General features: G+C 37.8%; 1 protein-coding gene across 1 annotated transcript; it reads left to right on the top strand.

Moving 5' to 3' along the window:
* The first annotated feature begins 5102 nt into the window (after positions 1-5102).
* On the top strand, positions 5103-18227 carry LOC107867900 (histone acetyltransferase of the MYST family 1). The gene is made up of 9 exons (XM_047411986.1): positions 5103-5498; positions 6378-6466; positions 6946-7005; positions 8553-8762; positions 9979-10047; positions 10180-10341; positions 11908-12001; positions 17157-17299; positions 17837-18227. The coding sequence occupies exons 1-9, from the start codon at positions 5198-5200 to the stop codon at positions 18038-18040; spliced, it is 1332 nt and encodes a 443-aa protein (XP_047267942.1). The 5' UTR covers positions 5103-5197; the 3' UTR covers positions 18041-18227.
* Positions 18228-19926: the final 1699 nt, after the last annotated feature.

Here is a 19926-nt window from a genome sequence, read left to right as displayed (position 1 = left end):
CGAGAATTGTAACCTCTAAACTCTCCCCAATGTCGCACCTCTTGGTGTCTCCCTAAGATACTCGAAGAATACCTCAGTTATCTTAGCATGTTCCACTATACTCTAAAACGATGCTCCAAATACTACCATCTGAGATACAACTAGCTATATATATATATATATAATCCAACCCCTTCACGAACTTTCGAATCTTCTCAGATTCGGTGGCAATGCTAGAAATATCTAGACAAAGCATGAAAGCGTTCCTCATACTCTACAGCAGACATGGAGCCCTGCTCCAAATGATCAAACTCATCCTCATTCGGTCCCTCAGACTACGAGACATAAACCTCTCCAAAAAGGCCTCAACAAACTGATCCCAAGTCATCTCAGGAGAATCGATAGGTCTAAAACCAACAAGTGACTTCCACCAATCCCTAGCGGCATCCCTCAATTGATAAATGGTATACACAATACTATGCGACTCAAGAAAACCCAGGTCATGCAACTTTTCACAACAGTCAATCAAGAACTCATAGGCATCATCGCCTACAACACCACTTAACTTAGGAGGACCCAAATGATTATACCTCTCAAACCTCTTCTGATCCTCAAAAGACATAATTATACTTGCCATAAGAGGAGGCATAGTGAATCTGACAGGCTAATATCCCACCTAAGAAGCAACTTAGATGAAGGTTGAACTACCAACCTCGAAATACGATACTCAGATGCAGGTGCTGAAAGAGGGATAACACTCGGAGTCTGTGGAGTACTAAACTTAGAAGTAGGTACTACTTGATGATCCACCTCGGGGATAGAGGAACACCATAAGCAGACTCTAGCACAGACGAAGGTACAATACTCGGAGCTGAGGGAACACTAGGCACACTCAAAGGAACGCCCTCTAAATGGGTCAACAAGCGAATCAACAACCCATCCAAGACTGGGGTGTAAAAACTCGGTAGGACCGAAGTAGGACCTATATCCCCAACACATTCAACCCGAGGCTCGGGGGAGAGTCCCCTAGCACTACTCCTAGATGGGGCAGATCCACATGCATGCCCATTAACTCGAGTTCGTCCATGACTCGCAACTCGACCTCTAGACTGGGCTCTCTCTTTGGATGAAGGCTCCATATCTGTAACCTCACGAGATCTAGTCATCACTATCTGCTCAAAAAAAGAGTAAAATATGACTTAGAACACAAGGTATGAAGAAAATTCGCATGATAAGGAACAAAATGAGGAAAACCTCCTAAAGACATCTTATAGCCTCTTGAGGATAGATATGGACGTGTACGTACCGATCTGCGAGACTATATTAGACACCTGTTCTTACACTATTGAGACCAATGAACCTGACTCTGATATCAATTTGTCACAATCTAAAAATCAAGGGTCATGATGGCACTTGTCACTGCAAGTCTTGACAAGTAAGCCTATCACCCAAACTTATACAAAAGGGAAAATAATAATAATAACCCAAAGTAAGGCTTCTAAAATAAAGTCGAACCATACAATATAATTAATATGGAAGAACATAACTAAAGATATCATACCATAATCCCATAATATGGAAGAACATAACCAAAGATATCATACCATAATCCCAAAATCCGGTGTCACATTGTAAGAACTAACTAGTACAACTCGAGATCAGAATACATAAGATATCAAAAATAGGAACAACTCTGTCTTTGAATGCAAAATAAAGAGACAGTCCAAAATAAAGAAAGGTAGTGGTCAACTCCGAAAGCAAGAATCTAACCGCTACCTCGAATAGCTCTAAATATCGCCAATTAAACCACCACGAGGCACACTCGAACCTGGATCTTCACCAAAAGAACACAGTAGAGGTGAGTATGGTTCACTTGTACTTAGTAGGTACCATAGGACAACTGAGCAAAGAAGAATATAAAGTATACAATATACATACTAAGGGCACGTCACCTGGAACTAGAAAATGTCCCACAATGGTAGCTCATACTGTCTCCACTAACAGTTCTATAATATTCACACACATCATAGCAAATACGAGAAAAAAACAAATAGATAGCTATCACACATAGGAATACGAATGAAAAATACACATAGACAGGTATCATATCAAGGAAAATAACACTTCACAATATGTACTGAGTAAATACAAATATAATGGGGATGATGATGATGATTGAGGTTGTCGCACAACCTTTGTATATACCTACGGAGCTAAATCTTTCCTACGTAGGACCTATGAGGGGTTCCTCAATCCGTATAAAACCAATATCCATAACTCCTCCTTGGCACATTGTAGAGGGTTTTAAACATATATTTTCTGTCAAAAAAGTCAGTGTTCCTAATATTTTCAGAATTTTCATGGTGGTACTAATGTTTCGTGAATGTATATGATATGAGGATGTAATGCTCACAACCAACTTGAATGAGAATTTCCATATCCAACCAATATACCAACCAAATGAGCCAATAATCCACTCAATATTTCCAAACCATCCATGAAGTCCAACATGAACCATATGCTGAAAGAGGAAAATAAATCAAAATATACTATTGATCCCACATTAGAATTTTTCATTAGATAAGATACAACTAATTTCACATACACGAGGCCAACAATATCATATAAGGCCCCACACGGTCACACATAGCAATTAATATTCCAAAACAGCCTAACAACATCAATATATAGGCCCTCACACGGACGTATCACAATAATATATCCATTTTCATGATTAGTTCCCGCACCCTTAACATGATTTTGTATCAATATTAACTACCTAACCAAGTCTGAAGAAAGTTAAGTCATAACCTACCTCAGATGCCGAAACGAACTGGAAATTCAATCTGAAGCCTTACTCCTTACGGACGAACTCGGAATCAACTAAAACATAGAAATATAGAATCTATGCATCAAAAAAAGCCAATGATACTCATATTGCCTATTTTCAAGTTGGGGTCAAAACGGACCCCCGAAATGAATTTTTGGAAAAGAAGAGCAAAATCGTAATTTATTTCAAAGACATGTTTTCTATATTTGTAAGAGTCTACAACTAAAAACCCAAGCGAAAACAAGTTAAGACGAGATCCAAGTCGAAGAAAAATCATTTTCAAGCTTTACTAGTAAAAGTCTCTGAAATCCATTTTAAAATCGAGAATTAAAGTTGTTTTGAAGGTGAAATCAAAAGAAAAGTGATAATTATAAGATTAGAAACTCACCAAGTGAAGATGGATTGAAACCGGGGTTTAAATCGAAGAGTTCAATTTTTAGGCCTTTCGGACCCAAATCCCTAATTTCCACTTTTTAATCTACGTTAACACAATAATTAAACGATAAAAATTTGATGAAAAAGGTTGAAATAAGTGTTTAGGAGCTTACCCAAGCTTAAAAGTGGAAGAACTTGCTCAAAATCACAAAATCCTAAGCTCCAAGTCTAAAAAATGGTAAAAATTACGAAAATAGGGTATATATATAGTCTAGGTATCGCATACACGACCAAGTGTCGCCTATGCGGTACCTGACCTGATGGAAGGTATCACTATCACGACCTAGTCCTCACGTATGTGGGACTCGTGATCATGGTTATGATGTCGCGTACGCGACACTCATGCCTAATCTACTAAGTATCATATGTGACCAATCACTCGCAGTTGCTATGGCACCAGTACTAGCTGGAGACTTGGAGAATTCTAAGTCGCCGTGGACCCCTCGAGACTCATTCAGAACTCCGTGAATGCAAGCGAGTTATGCTACCCTATCAAATTCGACGTTCCGAACTCAATGGCGATATCATATTTTTGAAAGAAACACTATTTTCACAAAGTTGACTCTCGAGACCCAATTTCACAACTTTCCAAACCTAGGGTCGAAATGAGGTTTAAAAGCCATAAAACCACACTCAACCATGTTACCACCGTAAAATCGACGTTCTTGATCTACTGGAACAGTCCATTTTGCCATCTAACGCACAGATCAACAAATATTGATCGAAGTCAACTATAAGGTTTTTCAAGCCACCAAAAATCACAATATCACATAAATTACACCAAACATATTGAGAACGTGCCAAGCATCCTCACACCCCAGAAAGACCACAACGCAACCACGGGGAGGGATAAAATGGTCAAATTACACAAACATAAATATTTCACATAAATCATCAAATATTAGTTCGTTACAAGTTGAGTGGGTCAGGTTCAAGTCGCGTTTATTAATTATGTTTGTGATGAGGGACGTTGCGATCATGATCGATTGGGTCAGGTCAGCCTCACGATCACGAAGGACCCATCTCACTAACGATGAAAGGATTGTACGTGACAGTGTTAAATTTCTTTTTTTGAACTCCAAGCTTCATAACTTGATTTTTGAGTTTTGAAACACAACTTCAGAAGATTCAAAAGGGAAAATTCAAGGATTCTTCATTAGGTATGCCTCTATATCATAAATGTGTTGGTTAGTTGTACTGTTGATTTAGGATCAGAGTTGTACACTATATATATATACATATATATGTGTGTGTGTTGGTTAGTTGTACAATTGATTTAGAATCAGAATTGTACGCCCATCTCTCTCTATATATATATGTATACGCCACACAATATATGGACCTCGCGAGTCCCACATGGGTCCCGACTTAGAAGCTATATGCTCGGCGAGTGTATACACAAAATATGCTTTCTTTTCTGATTCGGGTGAAATACAATGTATTTATTGATTTTGTGTTATTGACTAAGAATTTGAGTATTTGTTGTCTGATTTTAGTGGTTCGAGGCTTTCTTTAACTGTGATGTGATATTTATATGACTATTATGGCTTGTTTATCCCGGTAGATTATGGTAGTTTTCGTGAGTTAAGGTTTATGGTTGTATTGAATGGTTGGTATTAGTGTTTTCGTCATCGCTTTGAACTAGCGTCGATCGACGATGCTACTAACTACAAGTGGTTATGTACTCACTCTTAAAAACTACAAGTGGTTATGTACTCACTCTTACTTTTTCTTTTTTGCACCTTACGTACAGGTATTGAGTCGGTGGTCCCCGGTCGTTGAGCAGGTCCGGTCGTGACAAAAAACTTAGCCAAACAAGCTAACTTGCTTTTAAAAAAACCTACCAACATTGAACCATGAACGAGCACACTCCTACCTCACGTGCATAATATACAGACCAATTATAAAAGCATCATTTTGTGGGGAAAATGGTTTCAGCAGAAGCAAAAAGCAATGGGATCGATAGACACGTCAACTAGAGCAGAGCGCGGGTCGGACCCAATTCCAACCCCCAACGGGCTTCCCGCCGGCGAGGATCCCGTCCAGCCGACGGCGGTAGACTCCAACGGAGCTTCGGCAGATAGCGAATCATTGAGGAAGAGGAAAGGTAGCGGTGTCCTACCACTGGAGGTGGGGACTCGTGTAATGTGCCGATGGAGAGACGGAAAGTACCATCCCGTCAAGGTCATTGAACGCCGGAAATTTCCCTGTAGTGGTGTTAATGACTACGAATACTATGTTCATTACACTGAATGTGAGTGATTTTTGTCAAGCTGGGTTTTTTATTGCTTTACTTTCGTCAATTTGGAGTAACTAGGGTTTGGATTTGCTTACTTTGTTTACTGGATTGATGTCGGTTTATACCAATTACCGGCGGTAACCAACACGAATGCGAGGCGAAATGCTTTATTTGAGTTGATTTGGAGTGGCTAGGGTTGGAGTTTTTTAGTTTTCTTATTTTAGTTGAATAATTTCGATTTATGCATTTAGAGCGAACAGTAGTTCCTTTGACACTCTAATTTCGAATTATTTCCAGTCTTTTGTTTCTTTCTCAAATTTAAAGTTTCAAATGTGAGTGATTCTCTTGCTAATCCTTTTCTTTTCTTTTCCTGATTTTGTATTAGTTTTTAGCAGCTGAGGTCATGAAAATAGTCTCTCTGTATTAACGGTTTCTGGTATTCATGATACGTTATTGGTTGAGCCCTTAAAGCTTCTTTCGGGTGTCAAAAGAGTTGCTACAACATGTATTTCTTGAGAAAATTGTAAATAATATACGAAAAAGGAATTTCTTTTTCTGTATGTGGTCATTTGAAAGGAAAGGAAAGTTCAAAGTGAAAAGACACCACATTTCTCCCAAACTTATGCAGTTTCTCCAGTACTTAATTTTGAGAAAGCCTTTCTACACTTTCTTACCTAAACAAAAGAACAAAAACAGGTGAGAGTTAACTTACCTACACTTCCTTTTCTCCATATTAGCTAGCCCGAACTATTTTGTTTGTTCACAGTTTCAATTCTGTGGCCCATACTAATTACAAAATAATGTCTAACTAAGGTTATTTTGCTATTTGCTGATTTTCAGTGCAATTCAAATTTGCATCTTTTAAGCCTTGTATTGTTTCCTTGCTTTGGACAGTCAACCGGAGACTGGATGAGTGGGTTAAACTTGAACAGCTTGATCTTAATTCAGTAGAGACTGTTGTGGATGAGAAGGTCGAGGATAAGGTAATACTTGATAAAGGTGTCTGCTTGTAATTTTCCATATGTTTGGCAGTTAGGACGATTTTGATTCTTCTGCTATAGGATACAGCAGATCTGAAAGAAAATTAAAATACTGCCCCTCTTTTTGAGTGGGATAGGCTAAGATTTAAATCACTCTGCTGCATGCGACATGTCCAATGGCCATTCTTATATCATAGATAGGCTTTTCTTCTTTGAAAAGAAGAATACTCGTGCTTTTGGGAAGTGTTCTTTAAGTGTTCCAAGTAGATGCTAACTGGGTGACGTTTAAGAGTACAACATGTCGATACCAGATTCAAATTCCACCTGCAATACGTGCTGCATTTGTTTTACATTATTGTAGTTATGCATTTCTTTTTGATTGTTGCTGTTATAATTACTTTGTCCTTCATTGTTTTTTATAAAAATATAACTATTCAGTCCTTCTGTCTGATGCTTCAAGGTCTCACAACTGAAGTTTTCAGGTGACAAGTTTGAAAATGACACGCCACCAGAAACGTAAAATTGACGAGACTCATGTCGAGGTATATTTTGTATTCTTTATATCCTTTTAGAGGGTTATACTGGTAACCATTTCCTAACTGCTGATATTATTTTTCTCTTTGATGCTTTTGTTGTTTGCAATCTTATACTGTCATCATCCTTCATTTATCCAGGCAAAACTAGTTCTGTTAATTGATTTGCAACCATTTTGTAGTTCCAGTTTCCTATTAGTAGAAGTACTTTACGCTATTCCGGATTTTCTTGAAGGGTTTTGATTGAGAGCCAATGAACTGTGCATGAGAAATATTTGTGATTTTACGTTAGATCCAGTAGGGGTGTGCATAGATTTTCAATCAAGACATAGATAGTAATGGAGTTCTTTTGCCACCATAGTCACTTTATTAAATGTCTGAATTTCATAAATTGTAAAATGTTATGTTTTTTTTACCTTTATTTTGATTGTTTTTGTGACTGAACTAATGTTGTTAAATACTCGATTGAGCCCTGAAGCTCGGTGAAGCCTAGGTTGTGCACTTCATCTCTGGGTTAATTGGCGCTACACTTTAGGCGTGAAGGTGTTAACGCTTGCGCCTCTTCGCCCATCATCTCCGTCATTAAGAGCAGTTATACAATAAATATAGTTGATAAAGATACATTAATTGCTAAGAAAAATTGTCATAGAATTATCTAGGGATTAGGAATAACAAATTAGATAAGAAAAGTAGCTTCATTTCAAAAGGAACATTTTGGAATTTTCTTCCCATCATTATCAAAATAAATTTAGAGTTTCATCTTTTCATCCAAGCCAGAAATTTAGTATTGTTTTTGAACTTGAATAACATGATTTTTTATTATATATATATATATATATATTGTTGAACTGTAATTTTGCTAATATTTCATTTAAATAATAATGTTTTATAGTTACACTATCTTGCATTACGATTTTATTTTTCAATTTTTCATCATTAGCACTTTTCTTGCTAAAGCCCATACTTTAATTCCTTTGCGAGCTTAGAGCCCCAACAAACTCTTGGCACTTCTGCGCCCTCTTTGTTTTTGACTAATTTAGACTGAGTTATCTTCCTTAATATGATTTGAGGCATTGTTTAATCTTAAAGTGAATTGATCTCAAAGGAAGAACTGGTGGAACACCACCTTGGCCACTTGTCTCTTCTCTTTGTTTATTGGGTTTACTATTCACCATTTCATGTTATTTATTGCGTAGTATTTTGCACTCTCATTTAAAACATACTTTGGGAAAAGAAACATGACTTGTAAATAAGTGAAACATGACCTGTAAATAAGTGAATAAGGCAGTGTAGCGACCGTATCTTTTGATGGAATGGATGTAGTTGTTTAGTGATCTCTTAACTGTTGGAAGTAGGCCTTTTTAGATATTTAGCCTTTTTGTTTAAATTTTTCTGGGTATTTGTTTGTCTCTTTTTTATATTTGTTGCTTAATACCCTCCTATAGATTTTCTAGTTTTGTTTTAATTATTTTTCTTATTCTTAGACTTCGTAATATCTTTTTCTTTGTTCGGTGTGATTTATTGATTTTGCAAAATATGTTTTGTTTCATTTACAGGGCCATGAGGAGCTTGATGCCGCCAGTTTGCGAGAGCACGAAGAGTTCACAAAAGTTAAAAACATTGCTACAATAGAACTTGGAAGATATGAGATTGAAACGTGGTACTTCTCGCCATTTCCTCCAGAATACAATGACTGTTCGAAACTGTTCTTTTGTGAGTTTTGTCTCAATTTTATGAAGCGCAAAGAGCAGCTTCAGAGGCACATGGTGAGCCTTTTCCCAGCTTTTTCCTTTCTTTTTGTGGAAAGAGGGATCATTGAGATCACAAATTGTAAAGCTGGTCTGCATTAGCCCCCCCCCCCGCCCCCCCCCCCCCCCCCCCCCCCCCCACACACAAACCAAAAAAAAAAAAAAAAAAAGTATTGAGGGCTTCAGCGTGGCAGCAATATAGTAATTTGGGTACTTACTGGTTAAAATGCTAAAATCTCTTTGGCGGATCTTGAATGTCATCTCATTTAATTTTCCCAAGTTAGTGGCAAATATCTTTTACTTTCGTTGGTGAGAATCCTCATATTTTGTTTGATTTTCATCTTGGGTTGCCAACCTACTGAGATACAACTGGATCAGTTGAAAATATTATAGTGTCTTGGTAGGTGTTTTCCTGGTTCTGTAGACATTCAAGGTTGTAACTGTCATATCCATTGCATCAGTCGTGCTGGTAGTCCATTGTATCAGCTGTGCAATGATGTTGTCACGATTGGTTGTTTTCTTGTTTCCATCAGAGTTGAACACTGCAGTGGTTGGGGATGCCAGTTTTTAAACAATTTTCTCCACTTGTTAACCTTATTTTTGTAAAATTCCATATCAAATGGATCTGTTTTCCCCACCCATTGTGCGACACGGTGTTCCATGTAGTAAGTGTGGGTATGTTTTATCCCTTTCAGCTGAAGCATGCTGTTGTCATTTTGTACAGTATCCTTCTGTATTTTGGGAGGCCTTGCAACTTCAATTTAGCACCCAAAACGTTTTCCTGGAAGTGCTGTTCTCTTTCTTACATTCTTACTCTTTTTGTTGTAATTTAGCTGTCCCGTTTAGTTTGACAATGATGATCGAGTTAAAGAGTAAGATTTGGGTTTTACCTATCAAGAAAAAGAGAAGAAATAATTGGGTTCTATTCTTTTTGAGCAGAATGGGTCACACATGGAGTCAAAGTTAGTTTTTTGAAAAATTTTCAACATTTCCTCGAGAATCTCAGATAACTTTTTGATGATGAAATTGTTGGACGAATACTGGTTATCAAAAAAAAAAGTTGTTGGAAGAATATAGAGAAACAGTTCCCCTAAGTAGACCCAGTTTTGGTATTGAGTCAATAGGATGTTGGACAATGATAAGTGTTTCGCAATGGAAGTGGATATCAAACATCCACATCTTTCATCTTCTGGTACATTGATAGTCTTTTTCCGACTTATTTTTCTTTATGTAGAGAAAATGTGATCTTAAGCATCCTCCAGGTGATGAGATCTATAGAAGTGGTACACTGTCAATGTTTGAGGTGAGTTTGTTGATTCTACTACCAGTTTTCCTTCTTTGCTTTGTCCTCCACGCATTTAGAGGAGAACCTCATGAAAATATGTTTATAGGTGTATTATGATAATGCTTTTTGTCTATTGGATGTTTGCTTCAGGTTGATGGCAAAAAGAACAAGGTTTATGGGCAAAATCTATGCTACTTGGCCAAATTGTTTCTTGATCATAAGACTCTGTATTATGATGTTGACCTGTTCCTCTTTTATGTGCTTTGTGAATGTGACGACCGAGGTTGCCATATGGTTGGTTACTTTTCAAAGGTAAATTTCAACTGCAAGATTATATAGTTATTTTCGGGAAGAAGTGTAAAGGTTTCTTTTGCTCTCTACTATGTTGCATATTTAGGGATGATGAGCTTAGTCATCATGTATGTAGAGCTTTATCTTCAGTTGTCTTCAACTTATTGAATTTATTTATCTGTTATGGAACGGTAGAATTCGCACATCATTCTGTAACTATGGAAAGCTACTTTTGACTTACCGATCAAAAACCAAAAAAAAAAAAAAAAGTTTGTCTTGTCATACTTGTTGCCGTTTCCTACTGGGGTTAAATTTCTTACTAGGGTTGTAGCAAGGGCTATCGTACATAGTGAGATCCTACGTGCATAAAGGTGTGGAGTATTGTGATCTGACAACATTTCAGAAGCACGTGTGAGCTTCTTGCCAGAGCATATGCAGACCAATGTGAGCTTCTTGCCAGGGTATTTGCAGACCAATGTTACCAAGGCAATCAATCATGTATTTGAACGTTCAGAAATATTTGCATTTTGATGTAGATGAAGCAAATGTTATCTGAGTGTGTTCAAACTTTAACCTCATTGCCAGTTTTTACTTGAGGTTCGCTGTAAATGGCCCATGAAACAAGATATTTTTGTTGCTTAAAAAGAACATCATCACGTTTCGTAAGATTTTATCTATTTATTAGTTTCTAGGACCATGCAAAGCAATTAAAAAGGAGATCAATTTGTAGTTAACTAGTGCTGATCAATTTGTAGTTAACTAGTGCTGCTTTTGTCCTAAAAAAGGTATTGTTTTTAAGTTGCAGTACAGATGTTTATTCCCATCTGTCGTAGCTATCCTAGCCTTCGTGGATAGAGTTATCCGTTACCTATTGCTGGTGGGTGGTAGTTGGTATCTCGTGGAATTAGTCAAGGTGCATGCAAGCTTGCCCGGACAGCACGGTTATAAAAAAAGAAGTTGCAGCGCAAAATACTTATCAAATCCTGGAAGAGAGGATTCATAGAAGGATCTTATGTATTCATGAACTCTATGACATTGAAGAATAGAGGTTGAATCAAACTAAAGCATAGTACAAGTTTTGGAACGTTTGTTGGTGTAGGCCAACTTTGTGAGGCGTTTGGTTTCATATTTGCACTGGTTTAAATTACATTTGAAACTCACTTTCTCATTCCTCGAGTGTTTGGCAACCTAAAATCCACGATCCAAATATGACTTTTCATGTTCTGATTGAAGTTTCCTTCCATATCCTTTACCGAATGGAGGTCCTTAAGTGCCTGTTGGAAACAACTACCCACGTAGAAAATGTTATTTCTACCATTTTTTAAAAAAATTATTGTAAGTTGTTTCTCAAAAACTGTCTTGACGCAATAAGCTTTAGTAAGTGAGATATACATTTGCTGAAACTTAGACATCTTATGGTGGTTTTCTTGGTATGCTCAGTCTTTCTTCATTATTTTATCCTTATTTTCTAAAGGAGAAAATTTTGCTGTGTGGTGCAGAAATGAGTTTGACATTAAACCCAGAAACCTCCTATGGTATTGGTTTCCTTATAAAGTTATGTTAATGATTAATTTTTTCATGCTGCAGGAAAAGCATTCGGAAGAGTCTTATAACTTAGCCTGCATTCTAACACTTCCACCTTATCAGAGGAAAGGCTATGGGAAATTCCTAATTGCATTCTGTAAGTTCATGAACTTCATAACACGTTTTCACCTGTTTTAGCAAGTGCAAGTTATGTTAATATTTTTCAAAATGAGGTTACGGAAACATTCACTTGTATAAGTTGCACCCTTTAGGGGACCTTCCCTTTATACAAATTTACCAATAAAATTAAAAAAAGAGGCATGCGGTAACTTTCTTACCTTTATTATAATATACTCTCTCTTTATGTATATACACAGACAACTACAACATACCAAGTGCAATCCCACATGATGAGGTCCGGGAGTGTAGTACGTAGATCCTTAACCCTACCTCATGGATGTAGAAAGGTTGTTTCTGAACGACCCTTGGCTCAAAGTAGATTTAAAAAGATAAAATATAGAAGTAAAGTAGGCATAGCAACTACTAGAGAAATCATTACTCAACATACACAAAGTTGAACAATAATAACAACGGAATAGTGCAATAACGGAAGCAATGGAACAACATTTTGTAATAGAAAATTAAAGGACAAGGAACTACACGACTAACATTGACGCTACTAGTATGCAAGAAGACAACACTCAACTACCTACTAAGCTTCTACCCTAATCCGTGACCTCCATAACCTCCTATCTAAGGTCATATTCTCGGTAAGTTGAAGATGAGTCATGTCCTGTCTAATTACCTCTTCCCAATACTTTTTTAGCTGACCGTTACCTCTCCTTGCATCCACTACTACAAACCTCTCACACTTCCTCACAAGGGCATTTGCATATCTTCTATTCACATGCCCGAAAAATCTCAACCTTGCTTTCCTCATTTTGTCTGCCTTTGTCCACTACAGAGGTCAGTCCCATCTTGTCTCAGATATCTTTATTCCTAATATTATCTCTCCTAGTATGACCCCACGTCCACCGCAACATATTAATTTTTGCAACTCTCATCTTCTAAACATGAGAGTTCGTAACTGGCCTACACTTCACCCATACAACATAGTGTAACGCCCCGGAAAACGGGTCCCGGAGCGTCACACGGTGCTTGAGGCTACGAGTAGCCCCAAGCTAACCCTTTGAGCCATTTTCATTCAGTTTAACACAAATCAACGTTTCCATAAATAACCCTCAAATATCAACAGAGTAATCAGCATCCAAGAATAAAAGAATTTCAGAAAGATAACAAAATACGACTTATTAGTCAACTCCCAATATCTATACCAGTCTGACAAGCCTCTAAGAAAATCAATAAAACCAGCGAGCCATTGAGACATGCCCCAACTGACTCATACTCAGTTATCAAATGTAAACAATTCCGTGAAACCAACATCAGACATCACGTCCTCGGAACATGAGGACTCACCACAACAGAGGATGTAGAACAGCGTGCCCGAAGAATCACTGTCGAACCTGGAACTGAGCACCTGAACCTACATTCTGAGAAAATGCAGCCCACATCCGAAGATGTGGGTCAGTACCATGGAAAGGAACCGAGTATATGGGGGTGTATGCAGTTGTATAAATATCATCATCATAAATATTTATAAGAAATATGCAGGATGTATGAAAGACTCACATGGCCCGAAGAAAATCATCATAATCATGAGAGGATGAAATAAGTACAATAACACATGTGAGTCATCATATAATTTGTCAATCACTTTCAGTTCATCAAGAATATCAATTCTCATAATGTAAATATCATTTAAATCTTTCGAAAGAATAACTTTCACAATTCTACTTTCAAATCACTTCACCATTCACCATAGACACAAGGAAATTCACACACTGGGAGATCCTATAACCGACATAAACCATGTGAGCTACATGGAGTCCAACGTACAACCCACGTTGGGGAGAGCCGTCTTATCCTTGCCATCGGAGTAGGACTATCGATATCAAATCCACACAAACTAGTGATCACTATATAAATCAGCCTCGGGCTCACTCCTACGGGGGCACGTAGTTCTAGGGAAGTAAGGTCGCTTTATACCTCCCACTCGGTGCTAAAGATTTCTCTCAGACTTAGCTCAGATCATTTCAAAGACAATCCACAACAAAACAATTTCAGTAATATATAAATATACATCGGGAGCCGTCATGCTTCCCATCTATCAAAATCAACCACGTTATGGATTTCTTTCACACTCGAGTTCAAAACAACTCCATTAAGACCAAAAGGTCAAATCATTCAAAATATCTCAAATATTCAACATCAACGTGCTTATAACACACTTTCTCAAAAAAACACAATTTTCAATGGGGATTCACGACCCAAATATCAAAATCATGATAAATATCGTTCAAGATTCATGCTTTATATCTCCACACATGTAAATTCATCTTCAAAATCATAAACATCAAGATTTCATAATAATCATCATAAGATATGGGTTCATGCTTCAAATTCGTAAAAATCAAATAAAAATCATGCCTTTGTAAAGAAAATTACTTTTGGGCACAAGAACGAAAGAGAGTTCTTGTTGAAAAACCCCACATACCTTGAATGATGAACTTTAGATCAATACTCGTTTTTGAGATGTTAATCGTGCCTTTGAATGATGGTTCTTGGAGTTCTTGAACTAGGAACTTGGAATCTTGAATAAATTTGCCGAATTAATGGTGAACTTTGGAGGTTTTTGAAGTTGGATGTAGGAGCTTAGGGTTTTCTTTTTAAGGGAATTTGATGAAATATAACATATAATGCTTCTAATAGGCTTTAATATAGGGTTTGGACGGATTTTGGGTAAGGGGGAATGACCAAAACGCCCCTAAAAATCAAATAATTCTCGAATCTGTCCTTTGGTGGACTGTTTTGATAGTCTGAAGTAGATCAACCATAACGTTTTACTCCGATATCCAAATTGGATGAAACCAATTTCATTAGAAAGAGGACTCTTATATCTTTCCGTTGATATATAGTATCTCACCCAGATCATTGTGTACGAAGAGTTATGATCGTTTGAAGTTGACCCAAAAATTTACTTTTGATAGGCTGAAGTAGATCGATCATAACTTTTTGCTCTGATAGACAAATTGGATGAAACCAATTTAATTGGAAAGAGGACTCGCAGAGCTTTCCGTTGATATATAGTAGATCACCCAGATCATTATGTACAAGGAGTTATGATCGTTTAAAGTTGGAGCAAAAATACGCCAGGCCTCAGTACTTTTTCCTGCACGTTTTACTGTTCACTACTATTCACAGTTCGATCGGAATGTTCATAACTCGTCACTTGGGTGTTCGTTTTGGATGATCCACATCGTTGGAAAGCTTATTCGATACTCTACGCAATGGTGGGTCATAATCTAAGACATTCTGCACGGAAAATTTATAATTCATTCTAGAAGATAGAACCCAACACGTTTACGCACAAAATTTCAACGAAAAATTTGCCGGGGTATTACACATAGCCTGCCTAAGCACCGTTTTATTGAACTTGCCTTTAAGCTCTTGAGGTATATTCGTATCACACAAAACGCTTGAGACAAGCTTTCATTTAATCCACCATGTACCAAGACAATGTGTGACATCATTGTCGTTCTCTTCTTTTCCTTGGATTATAGACTCTAGATATTTGAAATCTCTCTCAGGGATGACCTAGGCATCAAGTACCTAAGTTACTCGGACTCTTCACTTTTGGTACCGCACTCGTGTCGACACGACATGGGTGTGGGGCTGGGATCCATACCCAATTTGGTCAACCGATTTTGGGTACTTTGACCAAAATCGATTGGGAAAGTCCGGACAGATTTAATAAATTCTGTAATCAAAACTAAAGCTTAGCTGAAATTGAATAAAATGAAATACCTTGTATATAGAAATTTCTATGTTATTGCTTTTCTTTTTATTTCCTTTCAGGATTTTCTTCTTAAGCAATATTTTCTCAAGTTTTCCTCATAATATCTCATAATTTATGTTTTATAACTCTATTTTTAGATATTTAAATTATTTTTCGCTGAATCTCCGCACTCGTATCCATCCCTATATCCATATCCCCGAATCTTTAAATTGAGACCGTGAAGGATCCGTACCCGCATCAGATACCCGCACCCGAGTCCAAGCAACTTAGTCAAGTACCACTTCCACGCCAACCTAATGAGTTATGTCCTTGAACTTGCACTCTTAAGTATTCAGTTTTGGTCCTACTCAACCTAACTTTTTACTCCCATGGTTTGTTCTCCACACCTTCAGCCCGACGTTGATTCTGTCGTAGGTCTTGTCAATCAGAATTATGTCATCCACAAATAACATACACCATATTAGCTCACCTTGATACGATGCGTCAATTCATCCATCACGAAGGCAAATAGAAACGGACTAAGGTTTGATCCCTGTTACAACCCTATTCCAACTCGGAATGACTTAGAATCTCCTCCCATTGTCCTTACTCGAGACTTGGCTCTATCTTACATGCCCTTAATTGCACCAGTGTATGCACCGCTACACCTCTGGCTTCCAAGTATCTTTGTAGGACCTCCCTTGGGACTTTGTTGTAGGTATTCTATATATGTCACTTCTTGTGCCTGTGTATTTGTGTGTGTACACATTATTAATTTGGCTTTTTGAAAGTTATACACAGAGCTTTTATGTGGGGGTGTGTATGTGGACTACTTTGCGTTAAACAACGACCATAAGAATAAGTATACCCTCCGTCCTCTCTCTCGAAGGGAGCCTTAGAGTGACGGGAAAAGTAGTTGTCACGTGACCAAGAGGTCATGGGTTCAAGCTGCGGAAACATCCTCTTGCTGAAATGCAAGGTAAGAATGTGTGCAATTGACCCATGTGGTCCGGCCCTTTCCTGTACCTGTGCATAGTGGGAGTTTTAGTGCACCGGACTGCTCTTCCGTCTCAAAGCTTAAAAATAACAGTTTGTAAGTGAGCTGTATTTCTTGTTATTCACGTTGGAGCGCAGGGGTGTCATAAGGAAGATCTCAATTGCTAATTTCGTCGCGCTTTTGATTTGAGGAGACGTCTCAATTTTCTCCTGTTCACTTATGTATTAAGTTTATCATGTGTTTATGAGAGCCGGCGATTATATGTGATGCAAATTATTTCTTGTAACTAAACTTCATATTTTGAAACATTTTTTCTCATCTGTATTGTTGTGATGCAAGATGAATTCACGTGTTATTACTCTTATCCTTATGCCTTTGTACTCCAAATAAATGAGCTATTTTATCATAAACCTGTTGCAGCATATGAACTTTCAAAGAAAGAAGGTAAAGTGGGCACACCAGAAAGACCACTTTCCGACTTAGGAATGTTGAGCTATAGGGGTTACTGGACGCGTGTGCTTCTGGATATATTGAAAAAGCACAAGGGCAATATATCTATCAAGGTTTGTCTAAAATTTAGACCTTGTTTTTCATTTATGTTCATCTTTTTTGGACTTCCATTTATGGTTTAACTTGCACTGGAAGGTATTTAATTATTTGGCCAAATTTATAAAATCAGCTTATTTTGAAAAGTTTTTTTCAGAAGTGATTTTCCTTTTTTAAAAAGACAGCTTCCGTTGAGAAGTATTTCATGTTTAGCCAATAAATTTGGAAAGCGCTTTTGAGCAACAATTAGTGTGTTAGGTCAAGCTTCTAAGTGTATTCGTTTGGAAAGTGCTTTTCTAAGAAGTATTTTAGGGAAAACTACTTTTTTGTAGCTTTTGAAAACAAATCTTGGTACTCCCCATAAGCACTTATTTTCTCCCAAAAGCTTGGTGAAACACCTCTCTTCTTTTAAAATAAGCACTTCTTTCGAAAAAAAAAAACACTTTTGGCCTCCCAAAAGCTCTGACCAAACAGGTTATAAACCTGCCTTGTTCTGTCATTTGATGATGGATATGAATCTATAATGGATGTCTTTTCTGCTTTGCTTCTGGTAGGAACTAAGTGACATGACAGCCATCAAGGCAGAAGATATTTTGTCCACCCTTCAGGGCTTAGAGTTGATCCAATATCGAAAGGGGCAACATGTCATCTGCGCAGACCCCAAAGTTTTGGATCGCCATCTCAAAGCTGCTGGGCGGGGTGGCCTTGAAGTTGATGTCAGCAAATTGATATGGACTCCGTACAAGGAACAAAACTGAGTATGTATGTACATTTGACGCTCTTTGTATGTATATATAGAAATTTAGATGTTTGGGATGCGCACTGATCTTTAGCAGTAGATGTCGGTCCAAGATGTTAGATTTGAGAATCTGATCTTACTTTATAAAGACATGTACAACTATGACCATAGTAGTTCTGTTTATATCAGAATACAGATTATGGTGACTGGTTCTTGCAGAGGCACTCTATTTCAGTTCTGCTTGTTGGTTTTCATTTAAATTGGGCAGGTGCTTTGAGGCCTTTATTTTTGCTCACTTGCCATTTATTTGTGTTTTAGTAATGTGTTACGCAGAATAAAGTGATGATCTTTAGAGACTATCTTCGTGGTGAAGTTGTATTTGCTGATGATGAGGTAGCCAGCCTGCTTGTGTGAAGAGTTTTAAGGGTAATAAGCCGTTTCAATTGATCGAGTTTCTGGAAGTCCCCGATTTTAAGTTTAATGCTTAAATCATAGACAGATTGATTAGGTACAGTTAAATTGGAATATCAATAGTTGGCTGCTGGATTTTTTTACCTGCAATTAGATCGCTTTGGGTGCCCTTTGACATTGCTGGTAGAATTGATTTGCGTGCGCACACACTAAATCTATGGAGAGGATGAAGAAAACTAGAGAGAGTTCTTGAGAGAGATAAGTGAGAATGAATTATGTGACCCATGAGTAAATTCTACGGCGGCCGGGCTTTTTATATTAATGACTTGGAGTATGTACAGTTACACAGAGAAATGAGAATAAAAGGTACAGTCGCGTGAACATTGATATATAACAATACGTCACATATTAATCAGGCTCTACAACCTAACAATTCTCCCACTTGGAGACTGATTTTGTCATCCAAGAATTACATTCTCAGGAAAAAAAAAAAAAACTAATATTCCTCCATCATCAATATGTTCGTCACACCGTAACATCTATAGACACAACTACAGAAGACCAACTAAGGTTTTGCACAAACCTTAGTTTACCAACATCAACACATTTTGTCAACATGTCTGCAGGATTCTTTGCACCCTCTATCTTTTCCAAACACATATCACCTTCTTCCACTGCCCTGCAAGTGAAATGGTACTGTCTTCTAATGTGTTTCGTCTTCGAATGATAGACCGGGTTCTTCACCAACTGTATGACACTCTGGCTATTTGTGTAAAGAATCTTCTCACGCTGCTTCTAGCCCAGTTCTTCTAGATAATCTGCTAGCCATATCATCTTCTTTCCAGCTTCAGCTATTGCCACATACTCAACCTCAGTAGATAAAAGAGCAGCGCACTTCTAAAACCTGGACATCCAACTCACTGTTGTACCACCTACGGTGTAAATGTATCCGGAAGTGCTCTTGCTCGAGTCCACATCCCACCAAGATCAGCATCAACAAAACCTTGCAGAATCACCTTGTCATTACTAAAACAAAGTGAAGTACTGGATGTACCTCTCAAATATCTTAGAAGCCACTTTACAGCTTCTCAATGCTCTTTCCCGGGGTTTGTCATGTACCTGCTAACAACTCCCACTGCATGTGTGTGCTATGTCAGGTCTAGTGCAGACCATAGCATACATCAGACTCCCAACTGCAAAAGCATATGAAACAAGTGTCATGTGCTCCCGCTCCTGAGCTGTCTTCGGTGACTGCTCCTTTGACAATTTTATGTGATTTGCCTATGGAGTAGTCCTGGGTTTAGCATCATTAACTCTGAACTTGGCCAGCACCTTCTCAACGTACTACTCTTGGGATAGATTCAAAGTACCAGCAGATCTATCCCGAGAAATCCTCATCCCAAGAATTTGCTTCACTGCACCTAAATCTTTCATCTCAAACTCATAAGACAGACTTGCCTTCAGAGAGTTTATCTCTTTCATACTGGATCCTGC

Source organism: Capsicum annuum, chromosome 4 (genome assembly GCF_002878395.1).
Source record: "Capsicum annuum cultivar UCD-10X-F1 chromosome 4, UCD10Xv1.1, whole genome shotgun sequence".
Lineage (NCBI taxonomy): Eukaryota > Viridiplantae > Streptophyta > Magnoliopsida > Solanales > Solanaceae > Capsicum > Capsicum annuum.
The sequence above is the reverse complement of the archived record's forward strand: the minus strand, read 5'-3'. Positions and strand labels throughout refer to the sequence as shown.

What these genes read in the sequence shown, in the direction of transcription:
- LOC107867900 (XM_047411986.1), top strand. Translation starts at nt 5,198, where the DNA reads ATGGGATCGATAGACACGTCAACTAGAGCAGAGCGCGGGTCGGACCCA. An exon ending in GTACACTGTCAATGTTTGAG is followed by an intron (nt 10,048 to 10,179) that starts GTGAGTTTGTTG and finishes TGTTTGCTTCAG; the next exon opens with GTTGATGGCAAAAAGAACAA. An exon ending in AGGGCAATATATCTATCAAG is followed by an intron (nt 17,300 to 17,836) that starts GTTTGTCTAAAA and finishes TGCTTCTGGTAG; the next exon opens with GAACTAAGTGACATGACAGC.